Source organism: Asterias amurensis, chromosome 15 (assembly GCF_032118995.1).
Source record: "Asterias amurensis chromosome 15, ASM3211899v1".
Classification (NCBI taxonomy): domain Eukaryota; kingdom Metazoa; phylum Echinodermata; class Asteroidea; order Forcipulatida; family Asteriidae; genus Asterias; species Asterias amurensis.
Genome location: NC_092662.1, coordinates 12,531,370 through 12,551,246, shown reverse-complemented (window position 1 = coordinate 12,551,246; position 19,877 = coordinate 12,531,370). Strand labels below are relative to the sequence as shown.

General features: G+C 40.9%; 3 protein-coding genes across 6 annotated transcripts in view; 1 reads left to right on the top strand and 2 right to left on the bottom strand.

Moving 5' to 3' along the window:
• Positions 1 to 1,253: 1,253 nt before the first annotated feature.
• Positions 1,254 to 19,877, bottom strand: part of LOC139947914 (dynamin-1-like) — a 39,168-nt gene continuing 20,544 nt past the window's right edge. The window contains exons 11-20 of one of the 4 annotated variants that reach the window (XM_071945767.1): positions 19,772 to 19,835; positions 16,194 to 16,214; positions 13,058 to 13,171; positions 12,414 to 12,523; positions 11,589 to 11,721; positions 6,462 to 6,611; positions 5,184 to 5,240; positions 3,925 to 4,100; positions 3,023 to 3,154; positions 1,254 to 1,897 (exon numbers count right to left, since the gene is read on the bottom strand). In XM_071945767.1, coding sequence (XP_071801868.1) covers positions 1,831 to 1,897; positions 3,023 to 3,154; positions 3,925 to 4,100; positions 5,184 to 5,240; positions 6,462 to 6,611; positions 11,589 to 11,721; positions 12,414 to 12,523; positions 13,058 to 13,171; positions 16,194 to 16,214; positions 19,772 to 19,835 — 1,024 coding nt within the window. In that variant the 3' untranslated portion in view covers positions 1,254 to 1,830. Of the gene's footprint in view, positions 1,898 to 3,022; positions 3,155 to 3,924; positions 4,101 to 5,183; positions 5,241 to 6,461; positions 6,612 to 11,588; positions 11,722 to 12,413; positions 12,524 to 13,057; positions 13,172 to 16,193; positions 16,215 to 17,855; positions 17,935 to 19,771; positions 19,836 to 19,877 lie in introns of all 4 variants that reach the window. The other 3 variants (XM_071945766.1, XM_071945769.1, XM_071945768.1) reach the window with 3 other exon arrangements.
• LOC139947915 (uncharacterized) lies at positions 7,234 to 8,673 on the bottom strand. The gene has a single exon (XM_071945770.1). It carries the CDS (start codon positions 8,666 to 8,668, stop codon positions 7,640 to 7,642), a length of 1,029 nt encoding a protein of 342 aa, XP_071801871.1. The 5' UTR covers positions 8,669 to 8,673; the 3' UTR covers positions 7,234 to 7,639.
• LOC139948365 (uncharacterized) lies at positions 8,743 to 11,163 on the top strand. Its single transcript, XM_071946506.1, has one exon. It carries the CDS (start codon positions 8,743 to 8,745, stop codon positions 10,792 to 10,794), a length of 2,052 nt encoding a protein of 683 aa, XP_071802607.1. The 3' UTR covers positions 10,795 to 11,163.

Genomic DNA, 19,877 nt, shown 5'->3' with positions numbered 1-19,877 from the left:
TACTTGAATTGCAAAACTAAAGCGAATTTCCCCGCGTCACAACTGGGAAAAAATGTGTTCCTGATTGTGGTACGAACTAAGCTTACCACTCAGATGTACCGCCTGATGTTTTGCCAAATTAACATTAAATTTAGACACTTCAGGAATAAGAATAAGCTATAAATGATAGTACAGTTGCAAGTACAACCATGTATTTTTAGGTGTTTTTTTTTTCTCTTGAAGTATGTTCGAACCATCAAGCCCAAACCAGCACTTTTCAGAGCCAACACTCACTCAAAAGAGATTTAATACATGGTTGTACCCGCAAGCTTACCATTATTTATAGTTTATTTTTTATTATTTCACACCATGTAAAGCTTAAAAAATCACCTTCACTACAGGAAGTTGTACACTTTCATTTCAGATACTGAAAGACAAAACACTCATCATTGATTAGTAATAATTGGCTAAAGGATATATTTTAGTTATTGTCTGGACCTGACCTTACCTTACCGGCAGCCATGCACGAACACCTTTCATTTTGCATTTTTAAGTATTTCTTGAATTTTGCCATGGTATAAAGAGATCGTAATTTATAATACTTTGTTTTGAAATGACATTATTTGTCAAAAGTCGCTTGAAGAGAACATTGTAAGTTTGTTTTGTCTTTCGGTGAACAATTGGGCAATACAATTTTTTACTCGGGGCCCCCGTCTAGTTTTGGCAAACATAACTAAACCATGATCCCTAACTCTAGCTCTATACTTCAGGGCCCAATTTCATTGAGCTGCTTAAGCACAAAATTTGCTTTAGCTTAAAAAATACCTTGCTTAGAAAAATAAGTTTACCTCGATTAATATGCTAAGCAAACAGCAGCAAAATACCAGTCACAATCAATGTATATTGCATGGAGATTGCACGAGTAACATGTGTAAAACAAGCAAGCTATTTTCTAGCTTTAAGGAACACGTTGCCTTGGATCGGTCGAGTTGGTCTTTGAAAAGTGTTTGTAACCGTTTGTTACAAAATGAATATGGTTATAAAGATGATTTAAAAGTAGAATACAATGATCCACACAAATTTGCCTCAAAATTGCGTGGTTTTCCTTTTACTTTGCAAACTAACACGGTCGGCCATTTATGGGAGTCAAAAATTTGACTCCCATAAATGGCCAACCGTGTTTGTCGATGAGGTAAAAGGAAAACCATGCAATTTCGAGTGATACTTGTGTGGATCATTATATTCTACTTTTAAAACATCTTTCCAATCATATGCATTTTATAACAAACGGTTACAAATGCTTTTCAAAGACCAACTCGACCGATCCAAGGCAACGTGTTCCTTTAAGCAAATTTTTTGCTTAAGCAGCTCTATGAAATTGGCCCCTGGTTTTCACCAGAAGGCACAACATTTCTATTACGAATGGTTAAACCTCCATGACTTTAGAGATCGATTTGAATTTGAAGCAATGCCAAGCTGGGGGGAAAGCCAAGCCAAGATGTTCTTATGTCCTGGGCCAAATTTCATAAAGCTGTCAAGCAGGAAATTCTGCTAAGCAAATTTCTTTGCCAAGCAAAAATCGAGTTGGGCACCAGCCACAACAATGCAAACTGAATGAAATCTTGGCTGGTAGCATATATATGCTAAGCAATACTTTTCTGTACTTGGCAAATTTTTGTGTTTACAGGTTTTATGAATTGGGCCCAGATACTGTAATACTAAGAGAGTGGTCACATGGATCCCTAATGGGAGTACTAGGCTGGTTCTAATGGGGACTCAAAATATCTGGAAACAAAAGTGACAAAATACACCTTTCCAAACAGCACAAACATCTGACGAAACAATAGGTGATCACATTGGACGAGCTGGTACGGCTGGTCGGCCTGGAATAGGAGGAGCTGATCCACCAGCTGGACGCCTTCAAGAATAAGAAGAAGAAAAAAGATCATACAGTTTAACAACTTGAGTCTGAGTCGTGTCAAGTCTCCTTGAGCATGGGTCTGGGTACTTTTGTAGGACACAAAACAAAATGGCTACAGATTTACATTAAACTCACACAGTTTATAAAATAATGATGGTATACGGCTTCCCTTAAAATATTACTTGCTGAGGTGCTGTAGTTTTTGAGAAATGAGTAAAACAAGTCACGAACAAAAATTTGTCTCTGAAAGACAAAAATTATTTTAGCATGTAAAACGTATTTTCGTGACATTGTTTTACTCATTTCTCAAAACTACAGCACCCCTGCTAGTAATATTTTAAGGTAAGCTTTCTACTATCGATATCTTCAAACGGTGAAAGTTTAATGTAAATCTGTGGATATTGTGTTTTGTGTAACAACAAACATTCTTGCTTTGGATGGAACGTTAAGTCTCAGATGGCATGTGTTGAGTTTTATTTCTTTAATACATTTTGCTTCAATACACAACGATGAGTTGTGTGGCCATGCGGTCATGCGCTGGACTCGACCTCTGAGGTTTCTGATCAGCAGAGTGTGGGTTCAAGTCTCAATCGTGTCAAGTGTCCTTGAGCAAGACACTTTGGATGGAATGTAAAGTCGTTTGTCCTATGTGTTGTGTAATGCACGTACAAGAACCAAGTAATCAAGTGCGCCGCAGAATCTTGTAAGGAGCTTTGTTGGGTCTCATAACTACAAAAGAATATCAAAAACCTGATCTAGATCTGGGCCAAATTTCATGGAAGATCGGCGCTCTCGGAAGCAGGGAATTCTGCGCTTAGGTCAAGTGTTTTTCACAGGTTAGCAGGGAACTGTGCGCAAGCATACTTATCGTTACTAAGCATTCTACACAGCTAGCGCAGATTCGGCGCTTGCATGTAAGCAGAGAATAGTGCAGGCGTTAAGCAGAGCCATGAAATTGGGCCCAGGTTGGACTTCTCAGTTGCAGTACAACAGAGACTACAGTCCTACCATGGCTAGCAGAGTGCAATCATTTCAGTCCTCTAGTATACATGTACTCTCCTCCAAATAGGTAAATGCATCGGAAAGGGAAATGTTAAAAGTGTCCAGAATGTTGTGACTTACTTTGGGACCGATGGAGCCTGTCTAGCCGGCATATCAGGCCTGCTTGGGATGAGAGGAACAGAAGCTCCAGGTCTGGATGGAGGGGCGTGGGTGGTCCTCCTTGCACCTCCTGCAGCTGCTGCTGGAGTAGGACTGTCACAAGTCAAAACAAAAATACATCATTAATAATAATAATAAATAGGATTTGAAACTTTGCATGGTGGAAGTATAACTAAGAGAGGTCCGCGGTGACACCATGTGAATATCTCTTCTGAGTAGTTGGGTTCTGAAAAGAACCGGTGGTTAACGACTTAACGTTTGGGTCGACAGCCCAAATCACTTAAGTGTAACCCTCACCTAAAAGTGGCTGTCCGGCCTTGTAAACCATTACATGGTGCTTGGAGTTAGGTCTCAAAATTCAATCGTAGTCCCACTATGGGAAATACTGTGCTCCAGCGCCAGGAGCGTCACTGAGTGAAGGATATGCGCACTATTTAAAGGCAGTGGACACTATTGGTTCTTACTCAAAATAATTATTGATAATTATTGAGGTTGATAGTATAAAACATTGTGAGAAACAGCTCCCTCTGAAGTGACATAGTTTTCGAGCAAGAAGTAATTTTCCACGAATTTGATTTTGAGACCTCAGATTTAGAACTTGGATCTCGAAATCAACCATCTAAACGCACACAACTTCGTGAGACAACGGTTCATTATTATCTCGCAACTTCGATGACCGATTGAGCTCAAATTTTCACAGGTTTATTATTTTATGCACATGTTGAGATACACCAAGTGAGAAGACTGGTCTTTCACAATTACCAAAAGTGTCCACTGTCTTTAAGAAGCCATTATTATTTTGATTGTTATTATATGAGGCGATATCTCATAAAAACTCCCCACTAATTTGTGTCAATACTTACCCGTTAGCAAATGGTTTAATCAAGTCATCGTTGTCAACAGGGGGCGGGAGAGGAATGGACTTGGTAGTCATGTTGATATCGCCAATGATCTTGAGGGCCTCCTTGGTCGTATGATACATCTTCAGCATCTCCTCTCGCCTCTGAGCTTCCTCAGCCGACTCCTCCATCAAAGCATCCTAAGAGCAAAGACAGAATCTATTAAAGGCACTGGACACTATTGGTAATTAATCAAAATAATTGTTAGCATAAAAACTTACTAAGTATCAAGCAATGGAGAGCTGTTGATAGTATAAAACAATGTGAGAAACGGCTCTTTCTGAAGTAACTTAGTTTTTGAGAAAAAAGTAATTTTCCACTAAAACATTTGAATTTGATTTTGAGACCTCAGAATAAGTATTCATCTGAAAGCACACAACTTTGTGTGACAAGGGTGTTTTTTCCCCCATTATTATCTCGCATCTTTGACAACCAATTGAGTTCAAACTTTCACAGGTTTGTTATTTTGTGCATATGTTGAGATACACCAAGTGAGAAGACTGGTCTTTGACAATTACCGAAGGTGTCCAGTGTCTTAAAGGGTGTGTATACCGTGCCTTTGGTTTTTGGAACCTTTTTGGAAATGTTTCAATCTTATATAAATGTAGATACATACAATAAAACTGACCCATGAAAATTTGTCACGTTTTTGAGACAGCGCAAAAAATCTGGAGTGAATACTTCCAAGCAGGAAAATAATCCCTACTAGGAATACACATTATCTTACACATTTTAGCTTCAAATTTTTTGGGGAAAACAAATGACACATTTTTCCATATCTGCAGTAGTTAGAAGTAAAGTGTTTCTCAAAATGCATTTTAGTATCCAAAGCTGCAGTACTTACAGTGTAAGTTTTTATTTACATTAATTTTTAGAGTCATTACCAAACAGATACAGACCCTTTAAAGCTGGGTCATAGATTGTTTTTGTCAAGTAATGCTGATTTATTGCAAAAATTATCAAGAAAGATACAGTAAAATCACATGCAACATCTTAATACAGCGTCTACATGTTGAAAAGACAGCAAATAAAAAATTTTCACAGCATGTTCACAAAAACACCAAATCCATCCATATTTAAGTAGGTGACAGTGGATACAACAGCCACAGCATTCGCAAACAGACACCAACACTTACAAATCTGACACAATTTTGAAAACCATCATGTGCAAATTAGATCTCCTATGTTTACAAAGCTATCTGTATGGCTACACCTATCCCTACCTGGTCTCCAGTTGAGTAAAGATGGGCCAACAGTTCACCAAGAATAAAATCCTTTGTCTGAAATGAACAAAATACAAACACAAAAGTTGAAATTACCAAGTCAAATAATGAGATACATGTAAGATAACAAGTTGTATATAGTGCATTTATCTAATGATAGGTACTCGAGGAACATACAAAAACATTCTATTACAGATTTTTGGAATTTTTCGATGATGTCCAATTCTTGTTGGATTTCTGTCCGGACTGTATTTTTTTGTGGCAGACATGGTTTTATGGGCTGAAAGGTACACAGTTCATACAGTATCATACATACACTATCTGTTTTATGTACTCAACAAGTGTCGTCAACCAACAAAAACCTGGGTATTTTAGGTTCAAAATGCAAAAAGAAATGGCACTGAATAAATGTTAATGAGGAGCTGCAGGTATACTAATTTTGGTTTTACCCGTATACACCGATTTGTGTTAGCACTGTATACTCAGTACTTTCCTGAGCTCTGTGAAAGAAAGAATCAAAGGAATATTACTTGGATGGGATTCAAACCCATGACCGTTGCAATTCTAGAGCAGTGTCCTACCAACTAGACCACCAATAGGGTAGGGTCAGGTAGCTACAACCCCTGCCAAAATGCTTGGGCCATCCATTCCTAACGTTACAATAACCATTCCTTGTCCACTTCCCCCTGACAATAAACATTCCCCCCCCCCCCCCCCCCCGCTAAATGTTGAACGCAGAAGACAGTGCAATGAGAACCAACATTGAAAGGGGGCAGGGGGCCCCAACGAGATATGGCCGGGATTGTAGAGGCAGTTTGAATACTATATTTAAGCAGCTTGTGCCATATATTAGTTATGCTGGAAGTGTCACGGCTAGCACGGCCAAGCGGTTAAGAGCACCGAGTTCAAACTCTGGTGTTTCTGATCAGCAGAGTGTGGGTTCGAATCCCCAACCAAGACACTTGTGTCCTTAAGCAAGAAACTTAACCATTGATTCGTCCTTCGAATGGGACGTAAAGCCGTTGGTCCCATGTGTTGTGTAAACGATGTAAAAGAATCCAAGGCACTTTCCTGGGGTTCGCCCTTGTGTTCCTGGCTGGATTGGCAGCATGCTGCGCCGAAGCACCTTGTAAACCATTACATGGTGCAAAGGATTAGGTCTAAAAATTCAAACTTCGTTCCGCTCACCTTTCCGTAGAAATACCTGGCGCTTTGTATCCTTTGGCAAAAGGCGTGTTATAAATACAGTTATTATTATTATTGCTAGTAACTACTTACATCGTTGATAGTAAGATGCATACACGTCTTGGGGACTAGATCTCTGATCTGTTTGCTGATGATCTTCATGTAAGAATCCACTAGGTTACGGATTGTCTCCACTTGTCTCTCTAGCTGTGGGTCCATGGAGCCCATGGATTCACCGGATGACTGCTTGGAAAGAATAACAATTCAATGAGAGACAAACAAGGTCAATTTATATTATTTTGGACAGACTTTTGATGGATGATAAGTACAGCCGGAACAACTTAGACCTATTCCGAATTATTTTTGCTGACATGTAGACGGCCGGCATTTATAACCACCCTGACTTTCCATGTCACACGAGGCAATTTACAGGCAACCAGTCCCAGGCAATCTCAATGGAGAGAATACATTCACATTTGAATATTCACAGAACTTTCTTGAGAAAAGCTATTAGTAACAGCGCGTAATCTAAGCACACGCGTAATATATTTCTAAGTGCGCGCATACACACAACCCACGCGCATCAAACAGATTCTACACAAAGTTTTTGATATAAGTATTTTAAAGTGTCTATAATTGTATTTTTTTAACATTTTTAACAAAAGGGCATCTATGAATGGGAAAAAAAAGTAGTGACTCGTTTTTAAACGTCCATTTAAAACCTTGCAGGGATCACACGGCAACGACCCTAGCGGTTTTAAAAGGCCGTTTAAGAACTCGTCGCTACCCTTTTTTCCATTATTTATGTGCTACCAAAGTGGTCCTGTTACAAGAATCCCAGAACTAATCATGAGAACCTTTAAGTAGGATTTGAAACTTTGCATGGTGGAGATAAGATATAGAAGAGTTTGCGGTAACACCATGTAATAACAATCTCTAAATGAGTTGGGGTGGTTCTGAAAAGAACCGTTGGGTTAACTCGACGTTTCGATCAGTATGCTCTGATCGTCTTCTGGAGAATGCTGGACTCTGATGCTGCATGCTGCTTAAGTACTAGGCGGTGGATCAGCGGTGATGCACGAAGGCGGGAAATGTAGGCGGGAAGTGAACTCGATGATGCGTGGTGAAACCTGTTGTGGAGCCTTGGGGGTTGTGTGGGGGGTGTGTGCTCACTGAACCGTGTCAGTAGGAACAAGCACAGGGGACAGTGAGGGTGTGGGGCCTAGGTGACTGAGGGTATAGATGACCCAAAGCAGTCTAATAGTTGGGGCCTAGGGGGTGACCGTGGATATAGAAGATCCATTGGTCGGGAGAAGAGGGAGCCAGATGTCACTGATGTGGAAGCCGATGTCTTGGGGTACGGTGTCATGCTTGTGGATCTCGATGGCCTCTCTAATGCGTCTAGGGTGCCACGCCTGGATGGGAGCGATGATCTCAGCAGCATCCCAGTTCACTCGGTGGTCAGCGATGTGGGAATGCTTGACGATGGCGGATTTATCGAAGTCCCCCCTCCTTCCGTGTGCTCGGTGTTCCTTAAGTCTAGTGGGAAGGTTACGCCCGGTTTCCCCGACATAAACCTTACCACATTCGCATGGAATGCGATAGACTCCGGCACGGGCGGAGGGGTCCTTCTTGTCCTTGTGCGATTGGAGAGAGCCATGGAGTTTCTTCGGGGCGGAGTGATACACCTTGATACCTGCTTCGTTGAAGATGCGTTGGAGGCGATGAGAGGGGGGGCCTAGGTATGGTAAACTAACTGTGGGTGTGTGTGTTTGACCTTGGGTATAGGAGACCCTTTGGTCGGGGGGGACGGGCTTGCTAGTCTTGACTTGCTTGGCGTTGTATCCATTCCGCTGTAGAGAAGTGGTGATGTGCTGCAACTCATGCTGGAGGCTATCCGGATCACAAATGGTATAAGCCCGTTGAACCAGCGCACGGTTGACTGACGACTTGATGGCTGGATGATGGAAAGACCGCTGATGCAGGTAGCGGTCGGTGTGGGTGGGTTTCCGGTAAATGCTGTGATGTAGGGTGCCGTCTTGGTTTCTTGTAATGAGAACATCCAGAAAGGGTAACTTTCCGGAATGTTCTTGCTCCATGGTGAACTTGATACTGGAGTGTTGTTGGTTGAGGTACTGCAGAAATTCATGGAGAGAGTCCTGACCGTGGGGCCACACGACAAAGGTGTCGTCAACGTAGCGGAGCCACAGGCTGGGTCGGAGGTCAGCGGTGAGGAGTGATGAGGACTCGAACTCCTCCATGAATATGTCAGCTAGAACCGGGGATATAGGGGATCCCATGGAGGTCCCAGCTGTCTGCTCGTAGTACTGTCTGATCGTCTATATCTCACTTCAATCGCGCACCCTCCGAGAAGATGAGATCTCCTATATCTCTATTCAATCGCGTCCCTGGGCAACCCACAGGATCTCCTATATCCTCACGGCCACCAGTTCACCTCCGTAGTCAACGCGCTTTCCAGAAACACACCGTAGTCAACCTTAGCAACCGGAGTATCACGGAAACCGAGACCAGCGTTCTGTCCCTGGGTATGAACTTTGCCCAGCCCCCCAAGTCCATCCCTACCGAAGAAATTATCCAGTCTACAGAGCAAGCCCTCAAACACCTCAGCAAGACGGAGAAGATTGATGTCCGGATCAAGATAAACGAGGTTCTGCGGAAGGCGAAACCAGCCAAGTCCAACCTTTCCAAGGTTGAGCAGGCAGCCCTCCGAGAACTTCGCCGGGACGAATCCATTCACATCTTGCCTGCTGATAAAGGGAATGCCACTGTCATCATGGACCGCACGGAGTACACTGACAAGGTAAGCAATATTTTATCATCTGGTTCATACCGCCCCCTCCCCAAGGACCCCACCCCTAGCATCGAGAAGAGGGTTGCCAGCAAACTCCTTTCCATCCACCGGTCTGGAGCTCTCTCCGTCCCACTCTATCGTAGGCTCCGCCCATCCAGCTCCACCTGTCCCAGGTTCTTCGGCAATCCCAAGATTCACAAGCCGGAAGTTCCCCTCCGCCCCATAGTTGCCTCGAGGGGTTCCCCCACCTACGACACTGCCAAGTACCTAGCTAAAGTACTTCGACCCCTGGTGGGTCTCACTGAACACCATGTTTCCAATTCCACCCAGTTTGTTGACATTACCCGCAACCTAACCCTACAACCCACTGATATCTTGGTAAGTTTTGATGTGGAATCTCTCTTCACCAATGTGCCCACTGATGAAGCTTGCTTCTTGGCCAAGGAGAGATTATCACATGACCCATCCCTCCCTGATCGTACTGGTCTTTCACCTGACCAAATTCATGATTTGCTTTACACATGCGTTTCCTCCAGTTGTTTTCAATTCCAGGGCAAGTACTACGAGCAGACAGCTGGGACCTCCATGGGATCCCCTATATCCCCGGTTCTAGCTGACATATTCATGGAGGAGTTCGAGTCCTCATCACTCCTCACCGCTGACCTCCGACCCAGCCTGTGGCTCCGCTACGTTGACGACACCTTTGTCGTGTGGCCCCACGGTCAGGACTCTCTCCATGAATTTCTGCAGTACCTCAACCAACAACACTCCAGTATCAAGTTCACCATGGAGCAAGAACATTCCGGAAAGTTACCCTTTCTGGATGTTCTCATTACAAGAAACCAAGACGGCACCCTACATCACAGCATTTACCGGAAACCCACCCACACCGACCGCTACCTGCATCAGCGGTCTTTCCATCATCCAGCCATCAAGTCGTCAGTCAACCGTGCGCTGGTTCAACGGGCTTATACCATTTGTGATCCGGATAGCCTCCAGCATGAGTTGCAGCACATCACCACTTCTCTACAGCGGAATGGATACAACGCCAAGCAAGTCAAGACTAGCAAGCCCGTCCCCCCCGACCAAAGGGTCTCCTATACCCAAGGTCAAACACACACACCCACAGTTAGTTTACCATACCTAGGCCCCCCCTCTCATCGCCTCCAACGCATCTTCAACGAAGCAGGTATCAAGGTGTATCACTCCGCCCCGAAGAAACTCCATGGCTCTCTCCAATCGCACAAGGACAAGAAGGACCCCTCCGCCCGTGCCGGAGTCTATCGCATTCCATGCGAATGTGGTAAGGTTTATGTCGGGGAAACCGGGCGTAACCTTCCCACTAGACTTAAGGAACACCGAGCACACGGAAGGAGGGGGGACTTCGATAAATCCGCCATCGTCAAGCATTCCCACATCGCTGACCACCGAGTGAACTGGGATGCTGCTGAGATCATCGCTCCCATCCAGGCGTGGCACCCTAGACGCATTAGAGAGGCCATCGAGATCCACAAGCATGACACCGTACCCCAAGACATCGGCTTCCACATCAGTGACATCTGGCTCCCTCTTCTCCCGACCAATGGATCTTCTATATCCACGGTCACCCCCTAGGCCCCAACTATTAGACTGCTTTGGGTCATCTATACCCTCAGTCACCTAGGCCCCACACCCTCACTGTCCCCTGTGCTTGTTCCTACTGACACGGTTCAGTGAGCACACACCCCCCACACAACCCCCAAGGCTCCACAACAGGTTTCACCACGCATCATCGAGTTCACTTCCCGCCTACATTTCCCGCCTTCGTGCATCACCGCTGATCCACCGCCTAGTACTTAAGCAGCATGCAGCATCAGAGTCCAGCATTCTCCAGAAGACGATCAGAGCATACTGATCGAAACGTCGAGTTAACCCAACGGTTCTTTTCAGAACCACCCCAACTCATTTAGAGATTGTTATTACATGGTGTTACCGCAAACTCTTCTATATGAGAACCTTTGTTTCTTTCCTTTATCTTTCCTTAAAGGCCGAGTCACACTGCAGCGAAAACGATAAAGATCACGACGCAAAGAGAACGCACTCTATTGGTTGAATCAGCGTGTGCGCATTCTGCGTGGAGCAATTCAACCAAAAGAATGCGTTCTCTTTGAGTCATGATCAGTAGGATTTGAAACTTTGTATGGTGGAAATACGGTATGGAAAGGTTTGCAGTAAAACCGTGTAATGACCATCTTTAAATGAGTTGGGGTGGTTCCGAAAAGAACCGTTGGTTTCAACTCGATGTTTTGACCAGTATGCTATGATCATCTTCTGGAGAAAAGTAATGATCGTTATAATCGCTGCAGTGTGACTCGGCTTTAATTTATGAACATATGGAGGACTTTTCAACCAAAATGAGAGTAACCAACCGCTCCTTCCTCGCTCTCATCCTTGGTTCGTTCAGGGTAGACGCCAGCACGGAGGAACGACGCCTTCCAACTGTCCACTTCCTCAGCAGTGTCACATGACAATTCAAGCTGCTTGTAGTCCTTGTAAACATTCCTTTGGATGTGACAAATGAAAACAAATGTAAGAAATCCAATCAAAGATTCGGTTTAAAGACACTAGACACTATTGGTAATTCTCACTTGTTGTATCTAACCACATGCACAAAATCACAAACCTGTGAAAATTTGAACTCAATTGGTCGTCAAAGTTGCGAGATAATAATGGAAGAAAAAACATCCTTGTCACACAAAGTTGTGTGCTTTGAGATGCTTGATTTCGGGACCTCAAAATCTAATTTGTGAAAAATTACTTCTTTCTCGAAAACTACCTTACTTCAGAGGGAGCAGTTTCTCACAATGTGTAATACTAGAAACAGCTCTCCAGTGCTCGTTACCAAGAAGATGGTTTATGCTAACAGTTATTTTGAGTAATTATCAATAGTGTCCACTGCCTTTAAGTACTAGATCAAAAGGGGAAACTGACAATATAAAGAAGGGGTAAACAAAGAAAATTAGACGGAGAAGTCTTTTTCAGATTCAAATATTTTAGTGAGAAATTACATCTTTTTCAAAAACTATGTTACTTCAGAGGAATTTATTTCTCACAATGTGCTGTACAATCAACAGCTCTACATTATTTTGCTGGTTACTACATGAATATTTATGGAAGATTTATGCAAATATATTTTGAGTAATTATCAAACATGTTCAGTGCAGTGCCTTGTTAACTTGTTAAGTTGACTTTACCTTTGGTCGGGTAAGAAGAGAGCAAAGGATTGTCGGCGAGACATGAATCCTGACTCCATATCTCGCAGTCTCAGACCGTCTAATGGCAGCATGTACTTCTTGTCTTTTTCCTGAAATGTTGATTAAAAAAAAAAACAGTTTAGAAAATATTTCAGCCAAGGATGATCTTAACCGTTTAGTGCTAATAGAAGTGTATAAACGCAAATATATTTTTGGCAAGTTCAACCAAAAACAGTTTTTGGTTACAAACGCGAAAACGCACTTCACAACTGTGCAAGTCTTTCATGTATTTTCCTGTGATAATCTGAAACTTTATTTTTCCACACGGATCAAGTGCACAAGACTGGCACACCATTAAATAAGGGAATCAATGTGTGGTGAAGAGGTTTTCAACTCAAGGTTTAATCCCAACGAGGCCTGGTCCTTGATAATCTTACCGAGACGAAGTCAAGGTAAATTAAGATTGAAAATTTATAATTCTCCGAAAAAAAATTGAAGAATTTAAGTGTTTTAACACCTGTATTCTTAATGTAGTTTTCAACAAATTTTAGGGGGAAAAATCATAAAAGTATGCCATAATCATGCCTGCAATATGTACTATCTAGCAATCACTTTATATTTGATAGATTACTGATATTACTCACCTCTGCATCTTTAAACCATGAGATACTTTCTGCCGTCAGAACAAACCAGTAATCCTTGGAACCGCCCTTCATGAAGCTGATATTATGCATATTCATGTATCCTTTGCGAATAACCTGAATGAAAATCCAACATCATTAAATGATACACAAAGTAGTAATCCAAGCAATGGTGATTCAAGTGACAATCACAGCTAAGCCTCACGACAACTTCGTTTTGACTCACATAACACAGACCATGAAATTCACATGTAATAATTATTATTGTTTGATTATTATTAACCTTATTTCTGGAAATGAAACCAAGAATGCCTCATACTAAGGATGCCTGAACAAGCCTGAGGACACCTGTAATTTCAATTTTAGTTCACTTTATCATCCCTGATGGGATACTCATTTCAAGGGTGCTTGCTATATGAACCAGAAACACTGGGTTTAACCCTTACTACTCCTGGGGTCGATTTCACAAAGAGTTGGGAAAAGTGTTAACTTAGGACTAGTCCTAGGAGATGTTAAAAATTTAAGGCTAGTCCCTACATTAGGACAAGTAAGGCTGTGTCCGAAACGACGACTTCGGCTACAGCTACGTCTAGATCAGCGCGTCTACCAGTGTTGAAGAATAGCAGACGCGCGTGATCTAGCCGTAGCTGTAGCCGAAGTCGCCGTTTTTGACACGGCCTAACTCCTCTTAGCTTGAGATAAGACTAGTCTCAACTATTTGTGAAACCCACCCTAGATGCGTGTTCTGAATTCTTTGAACTGTTTAAGCTCGCTTCATACTTCCTGAGATTGCGAAGCCAATTTTGACATCACAAGGCTGCTTTTCGCAGTTAATATTCCACAGAAGTTGAACGCAGCTTAACTGTTGCGAATTTGTGACACCAAAATTCACTTCACAAATGCATTCTCAGGAAGTGTGAACCGGGCTTTAACCAGTACATGGAACCTAGGGCTCAAAATGACGAAGCAGTTTCTTCCTCAAGGACGCTAGTGCTAAGAACGGGACTCGAATTCACTCTGCTGATTCGAAACACCAGAGCTTGAGTATGGTGCTCTTTACACGTCTCAAATGGTAATATTATACAGTGTATGTTGGCACTTATGGGATTGGATAGTCATTGGATATAAGCCAACCTTTGCTCTCGTGTATAATTTTTACGCCTGAAAATTTCACTCATGCAACTTTCTAATTGCAAAAAAGAGTACATGGCCGATCACACTTAGCTTTTGTACAGTGTTTTTCTAACGCACTGTTTTGAAAAAAAAAAAAAAAATCAGCATGCCTGAAAATGTTGAACTATTCTTAAGCAAACCAAGTGACCACCAGAGATGAAACCAAAAGTGCAGTTATATTTTAGAGTGGTTTCAGACTCGGATGTTTCAGAATTAGATAAAAAGAATCAAGATGCATCATGAAGTGTGGCAATCGTGGTGTTTTAAAATAACACATTCTTAAATGGACATTCACAAATAAAACAAACTTGCCAAGAGGCAAACTGAGACAAACAGATCCTACATTGATCCAGTAGGCTGTGGGTGAAGCTTGAACAAATTGGACAAAGAAATAAAAAAAGTTTTCAAGTGATATTTCTTGTCTTTACTTAAAACACCATCTCTTCTGCTTGTTTTTTTTTTTTAACAGCCTCAACTGAAGCAAGAAATGGGAAATGAAGTAAACAAAATTCTGTTCATAAAAGGTTAAAGACAAAATTTGAAAAACAAATTGGTTCATCAAATTAGTGAACACAGGGTAGCTTGAAGTTCAACAGCATGGATCAAAATAAGACGATTTTAACGATACACATCTCTGTTAACCATTATGGTTACTTGAAACAGAAAACACAACACAGCATACAACAAAATAAACAAGATGGGCTGGTGAGGAAAGAAAGATGCTGAGAGAAATAAAATAGATTGAAAGAAATGGAAATAGATGTACCTATCATAGTGGCTGCTTATATAGCGCTCATGACCATCACTCAGTGACGCTTCAACATTCAATATTTTGTAATTTAGCAGTTTTGTTAGTAAATTTGACATGTCACAGTCAGACCATCATTTTTAAGGAGTTTGAGTTTAATCACACTTATCTATAAATGTAAATGCTTTCTACATTGTCAAAAATAGCATTCCTTAAAATTGAAAGTGGATTTTACAAAAAGGGGAAAACCAGATAATTACTCACAGCAGGTAATGAGCAATGGAGGTGGGGTTTATTTGCTTTGATCATGTACCACATTTTCGCCACTCCAACACTGCACGCGTTTGATGGATCGTCAGGATTTGCAAAGTACATGCTTTGAATAAGGGCTCCATGAAATGTAATTGTTTTAAAAACAAGGATTGATATGTCATTGGAAAAGAAATACCCTGAACTGAGAGCGCAAAGCGTGAAAGGTTGCAAGCGCAAAAGCTTGGCAAGTGTAAAGCCTGCTTATATATTTATTTTATCTTTGGTTTTAAAAGCCCTTCATGTACTCTTCAATTATGAACTTGAAAAAAAAAACACACCCTGATTTCTGGTTTAAAACAGAGAAATCAGATTAAATGTTTAATAAAATCCTGGAGACACACCTTCGTGTCCAATCCACTTGATTTTTCTTATTTGGTTTTTATTAGCCCCCAAAAATGCCCATACGCTTTATTTTCAATTTTAACTTTGCCATTTGTTATTTTTTTTTTCCGTGCTTTTTTTCATTTTATGCTAAAGCGAGTTTCCATAGGTTCCTTAGCAAAGTGTTTGATGTTATGTCAGGTAGAAACATCAATGTTGCCATTTAGGATATTTCGCTGTCCTAAACATTCTTTTCTCTAGTGGTTATTGTGTCAGTTCGTAACCTTTTCTCACAAATTCTTTTAACAAACATATGTAGGGGTTAATAATTTTTAACTCTTTTTTTAAAGAATTTTTAAATTAAATAAGTGTCTTCCTGACATCACATCACCGCAATAGCGCCCCCACTTGTCCAAATAAGAGATCAACATTTTTATGAATGTTTACAGAAACTCACTTTTCTTTTGAAATTAACCATAATAGACGTCAGTTAGTTTTGATAAGGGGATTATACGGTAGTTAAAAAAATATTCCTCAATTAGAACCTTCGGTTATTATATCAAAATCAATAGCCATAAAACTTACTTGGTGATGAGCACTGGAGAGCTGTTGATACAAAACATTGTTAGAAAACCGGCCTTTAAGGTAATGTAGTTTCAGAGAAAGGGGTAATTTTAAACCGCTAGATTTGAATCAAAGGTTCAAAGAACACTCTCTATAATTCAAAGGAATTCTATAAAATGAAGGACTGACATGTGGATGTTTTTGGATGAATGCATGGATGAGATAACGCTTGATTGACTGTTAATAATGACTGAATTACAATGGATGATGTTCCAACATCTCTGTTAGTATTAATTTGCATGTTTATGTAATTCTATGAATGTTTATTTCATCAAAGTCCCCCGTCTCAAAGAACCCAAACTGAAAATCTCAAAACTAATAGTAAAACCCAAAAATTTAAACTGTTTTAACAATTACGAGGTATGCACAAAATGTGAGAGCATAGAAAATGCTTGCAAAACCCCCATTAACTTTTATACCACAGCCATTTTTGGCCGAGTTGACCCACAAATTTTGATTTAAAATTCAATAGGTATTTTGATGGGGGTTCTAGAGAGTTACAAGCTTTCATTTGAGCCATTGCTCGCAAAAGTTCGCCAATTATTAGTAGCAGTGAAATAAAGTGCTCAAAATTAGTTCTTGTCCCGACAATATATCACGTGACCAATTCTTATGTGTTTTATAAGAAACGTTTTAAATTTTTGTCATGGTTCCTGACCATTAAAAGTTAAACTTTTTTGTGTTAGAGCGGGTGATACTCTTTGAAATACCAGTCACTCAATAAAATCTATTTTTAATGTTTGGGGTCAAAAATCTGACATAGCATCTTTAAATCTTTGGAGCCAAAAACCCCAAATAAACGTCACGTTCATACACTCTCATGCCAAATGAGGTAGTGTGTAACTCATTTTGTTCAATGCTGTCATTTTAGGTTCAATATTCAGAGTACTGTGGAATAAAAAATCTCAACTTATAGGAAACTCAACAACAAAAACTTGCAAAATTGAGTATTTCTATTCTAATTAGAAACCACACTAAATGGTACACCTACATGTACTCTACCCTCACGCTAGCAGTTTTTCAAAGGGTGGTAAGTTTATTTTAACCAAAAGTATTCCAACATAAACTGAAAGTCAATTGAGTTGACTAGTGCTGCTAGTTTTGTATCTTATCTAACAAAAAGATGGAAAGTGTGGTCAGATTTTCCCGTAATTTTTTTAATGACAATTTTCAAACCTTGAAATGTAAAGATCGTGGGTTCAAATTTCACCAAAGTGATTTGCCTGTGGATTATGTTCACAGAAATTGGGAAAGTACCGAGTGTGATTATTTAATGCAAGGGTAGAAACAAAGTATAGTCTTTATCTCCAAAGCAAAAATAACAGATCTGTAAGTATCAAATGAATCTATTCAAATTATTATCAGTTTGCCTGCGTACATTTTTTAAAGTGCTGAAATACGTTTTGATGATTTCATGAACTTTAATAAAATGTTCCAACCATTTGAAAACTGCTAACCATGATAGTAGATTAGTGGAACCATTTATTGTGCTTCCTGTCACAATGATCTAGGCTACCATCAAGAAAGATAGTTGCAGACAAAAAATGAATCTTTTTCGGCGTAGGTAGGAGTAAGACAAATGAGGCAGAGTTTTTTAAACCTTCACCCAATTGAAGTAAATACCTGGTTGGTGACAGAACGCTGTGCCTTTTGTGTGTTAGCATTGTTTGAGGAAGTGGTTCGTCTCGATTGGGCCGCAGCACTACAGGATTTAAAGAAGGGTTAAAAGAAAAGAAAAGAAAAAGGGAACCGACTTGGAACAACCAGGGAGAGTTCCGGAAACCCATGGTGGTGTCAGCCCCAAGTGCGGACAGAAGGATATAGAGGGAAGAGTGCCGATGACAAGGGCCAAAGGTGAAAGGTCAATGCAGTCATAGACAGTCATTGCGAGTCAGGGGTTGAAGTTCAAAGGTCAGCATTTATCAGCATGTATTGCAGTATGTTGTGTAGTTTTCATTAAGAACATTTAAAGGAACACATTGCCGCTCGGATATGGCGCTTTGGGCTATAAAATCGATGAAAAGAATATGAATGGAAAGATGCTTTAAAAGTAGAACATAATAGCTCGCACAAATATCCCTTGAACATGGCTTTCCTTTTATTACGTGAACTAACACAGTTCACCAATTTGTTGGCCAAAATATGGTTTTACAAAATGGCAGACTGTGTTATTTCACAAAGTAAAAGGAAAATCACACAATTTGTTGGGCCAAAATGTGGTTTTACAAAATGAAAGACTGTATTATTTCACAAAGTAAAAGAAAAAATCACACAATTTTAAAGGTATATTAGTGTGGATGATCATATTCTTTTCACAACAAATGCTTTTACAGCCCAAAGCGCTAGATCCTAAGGTAAAGTGTTCCTTTTATTTTCTACTTTTGAGATTGAAAAAAGAAGTAAAAGACAACTGCAATACTTTACGACAATCCTATGAATTGTTTTTTCTTGCTCTTTTTAAAATAAACCTTTCACCCTGTACTTCAGACAACATTTCTGCAACATAATCATGCAAGCTAATGAACAGTAGTCAACTGTGCACAGAATGCAAGCATGAAACCATGATTACAACATGGAACATGTAGAATTATTAGAGCAAAATTGACCTTGAACTTTAACCCTTCACCTCATAACCTGGATATGACTGCCGTGACCCCAGTGGGATTATTCTAAACCTTAGCTTAGGCTCCGGCCCAGCAGCTAACTTCCCAAAACTTTATGCAACTGTGTATAGTCCACATGTGCAAGATTTCTTGTGTTAGTGGTGCACAACAACGATTGAACGAGTGGACTTGTGCTTCAAAACCTTACGCAACTGTATTGACCCCTTGTATGCGTATCACACGCGACGACGAATGCCACGCTCACCATGTTGGTGGGCAGTTAGGTTTACGTGTATCAACGCCGCGTCGCCTAAAATGCACACTTTACTGCATAATGCGCAGCAGAGAGATCATACAAAAACGCACAGTGAAATTGCCCACCAGTATGGCGCATTCAAGATTTTTCTGCTGATGACGTCAGGTGAAATGGGTCAATACATGGTGCAAGTCTACATGTGCAAGCTTTCTTAGGCTAGTGGTGCATAAGTTGCGCAGTAACTACTGCGCAAGTGGACCTGCGCAAGTGGACATACACATTTTTGTAAAGTTATGCGAAAGTGGCCGCCTCCATTTGATTGTTGAAGCACAGTGCAAAATGCAAACTGCTCCAACATTGTCATGATTGGTGATGGAGTCCAAACTGAAGCCCTAGCCTAGGCTAGGCTTGGAATAAGACCCCTACCAACATGCAAGGCAAAGAACATGATCGATGCCAATTCAGTGAGTTACAATTAACCATGGGGGTACTGTACACAAGCAATGGATCAGTCCAAAGATACAGTTACAAAGCAGTGACATCAAACAGAAATAAACAGCGGAACACTGTCTTGGATTAGCTTGAAGCAGAGGTGTTTAGCATAACCACAAAGGTCGTGACCCCAGAGGAGTGTAATGCCAAAGGTCAGTACCAGAAGGTTGTGACCGGCAATATTTTACCTGATTGCCTAAATTTTTCTTCTCTCTATTCACTGAAAACTGTTTTTCGGACTTGTTTTGGGCACTGGATGGAGGAAATAATGAATTTGGACAATCATTATTAATC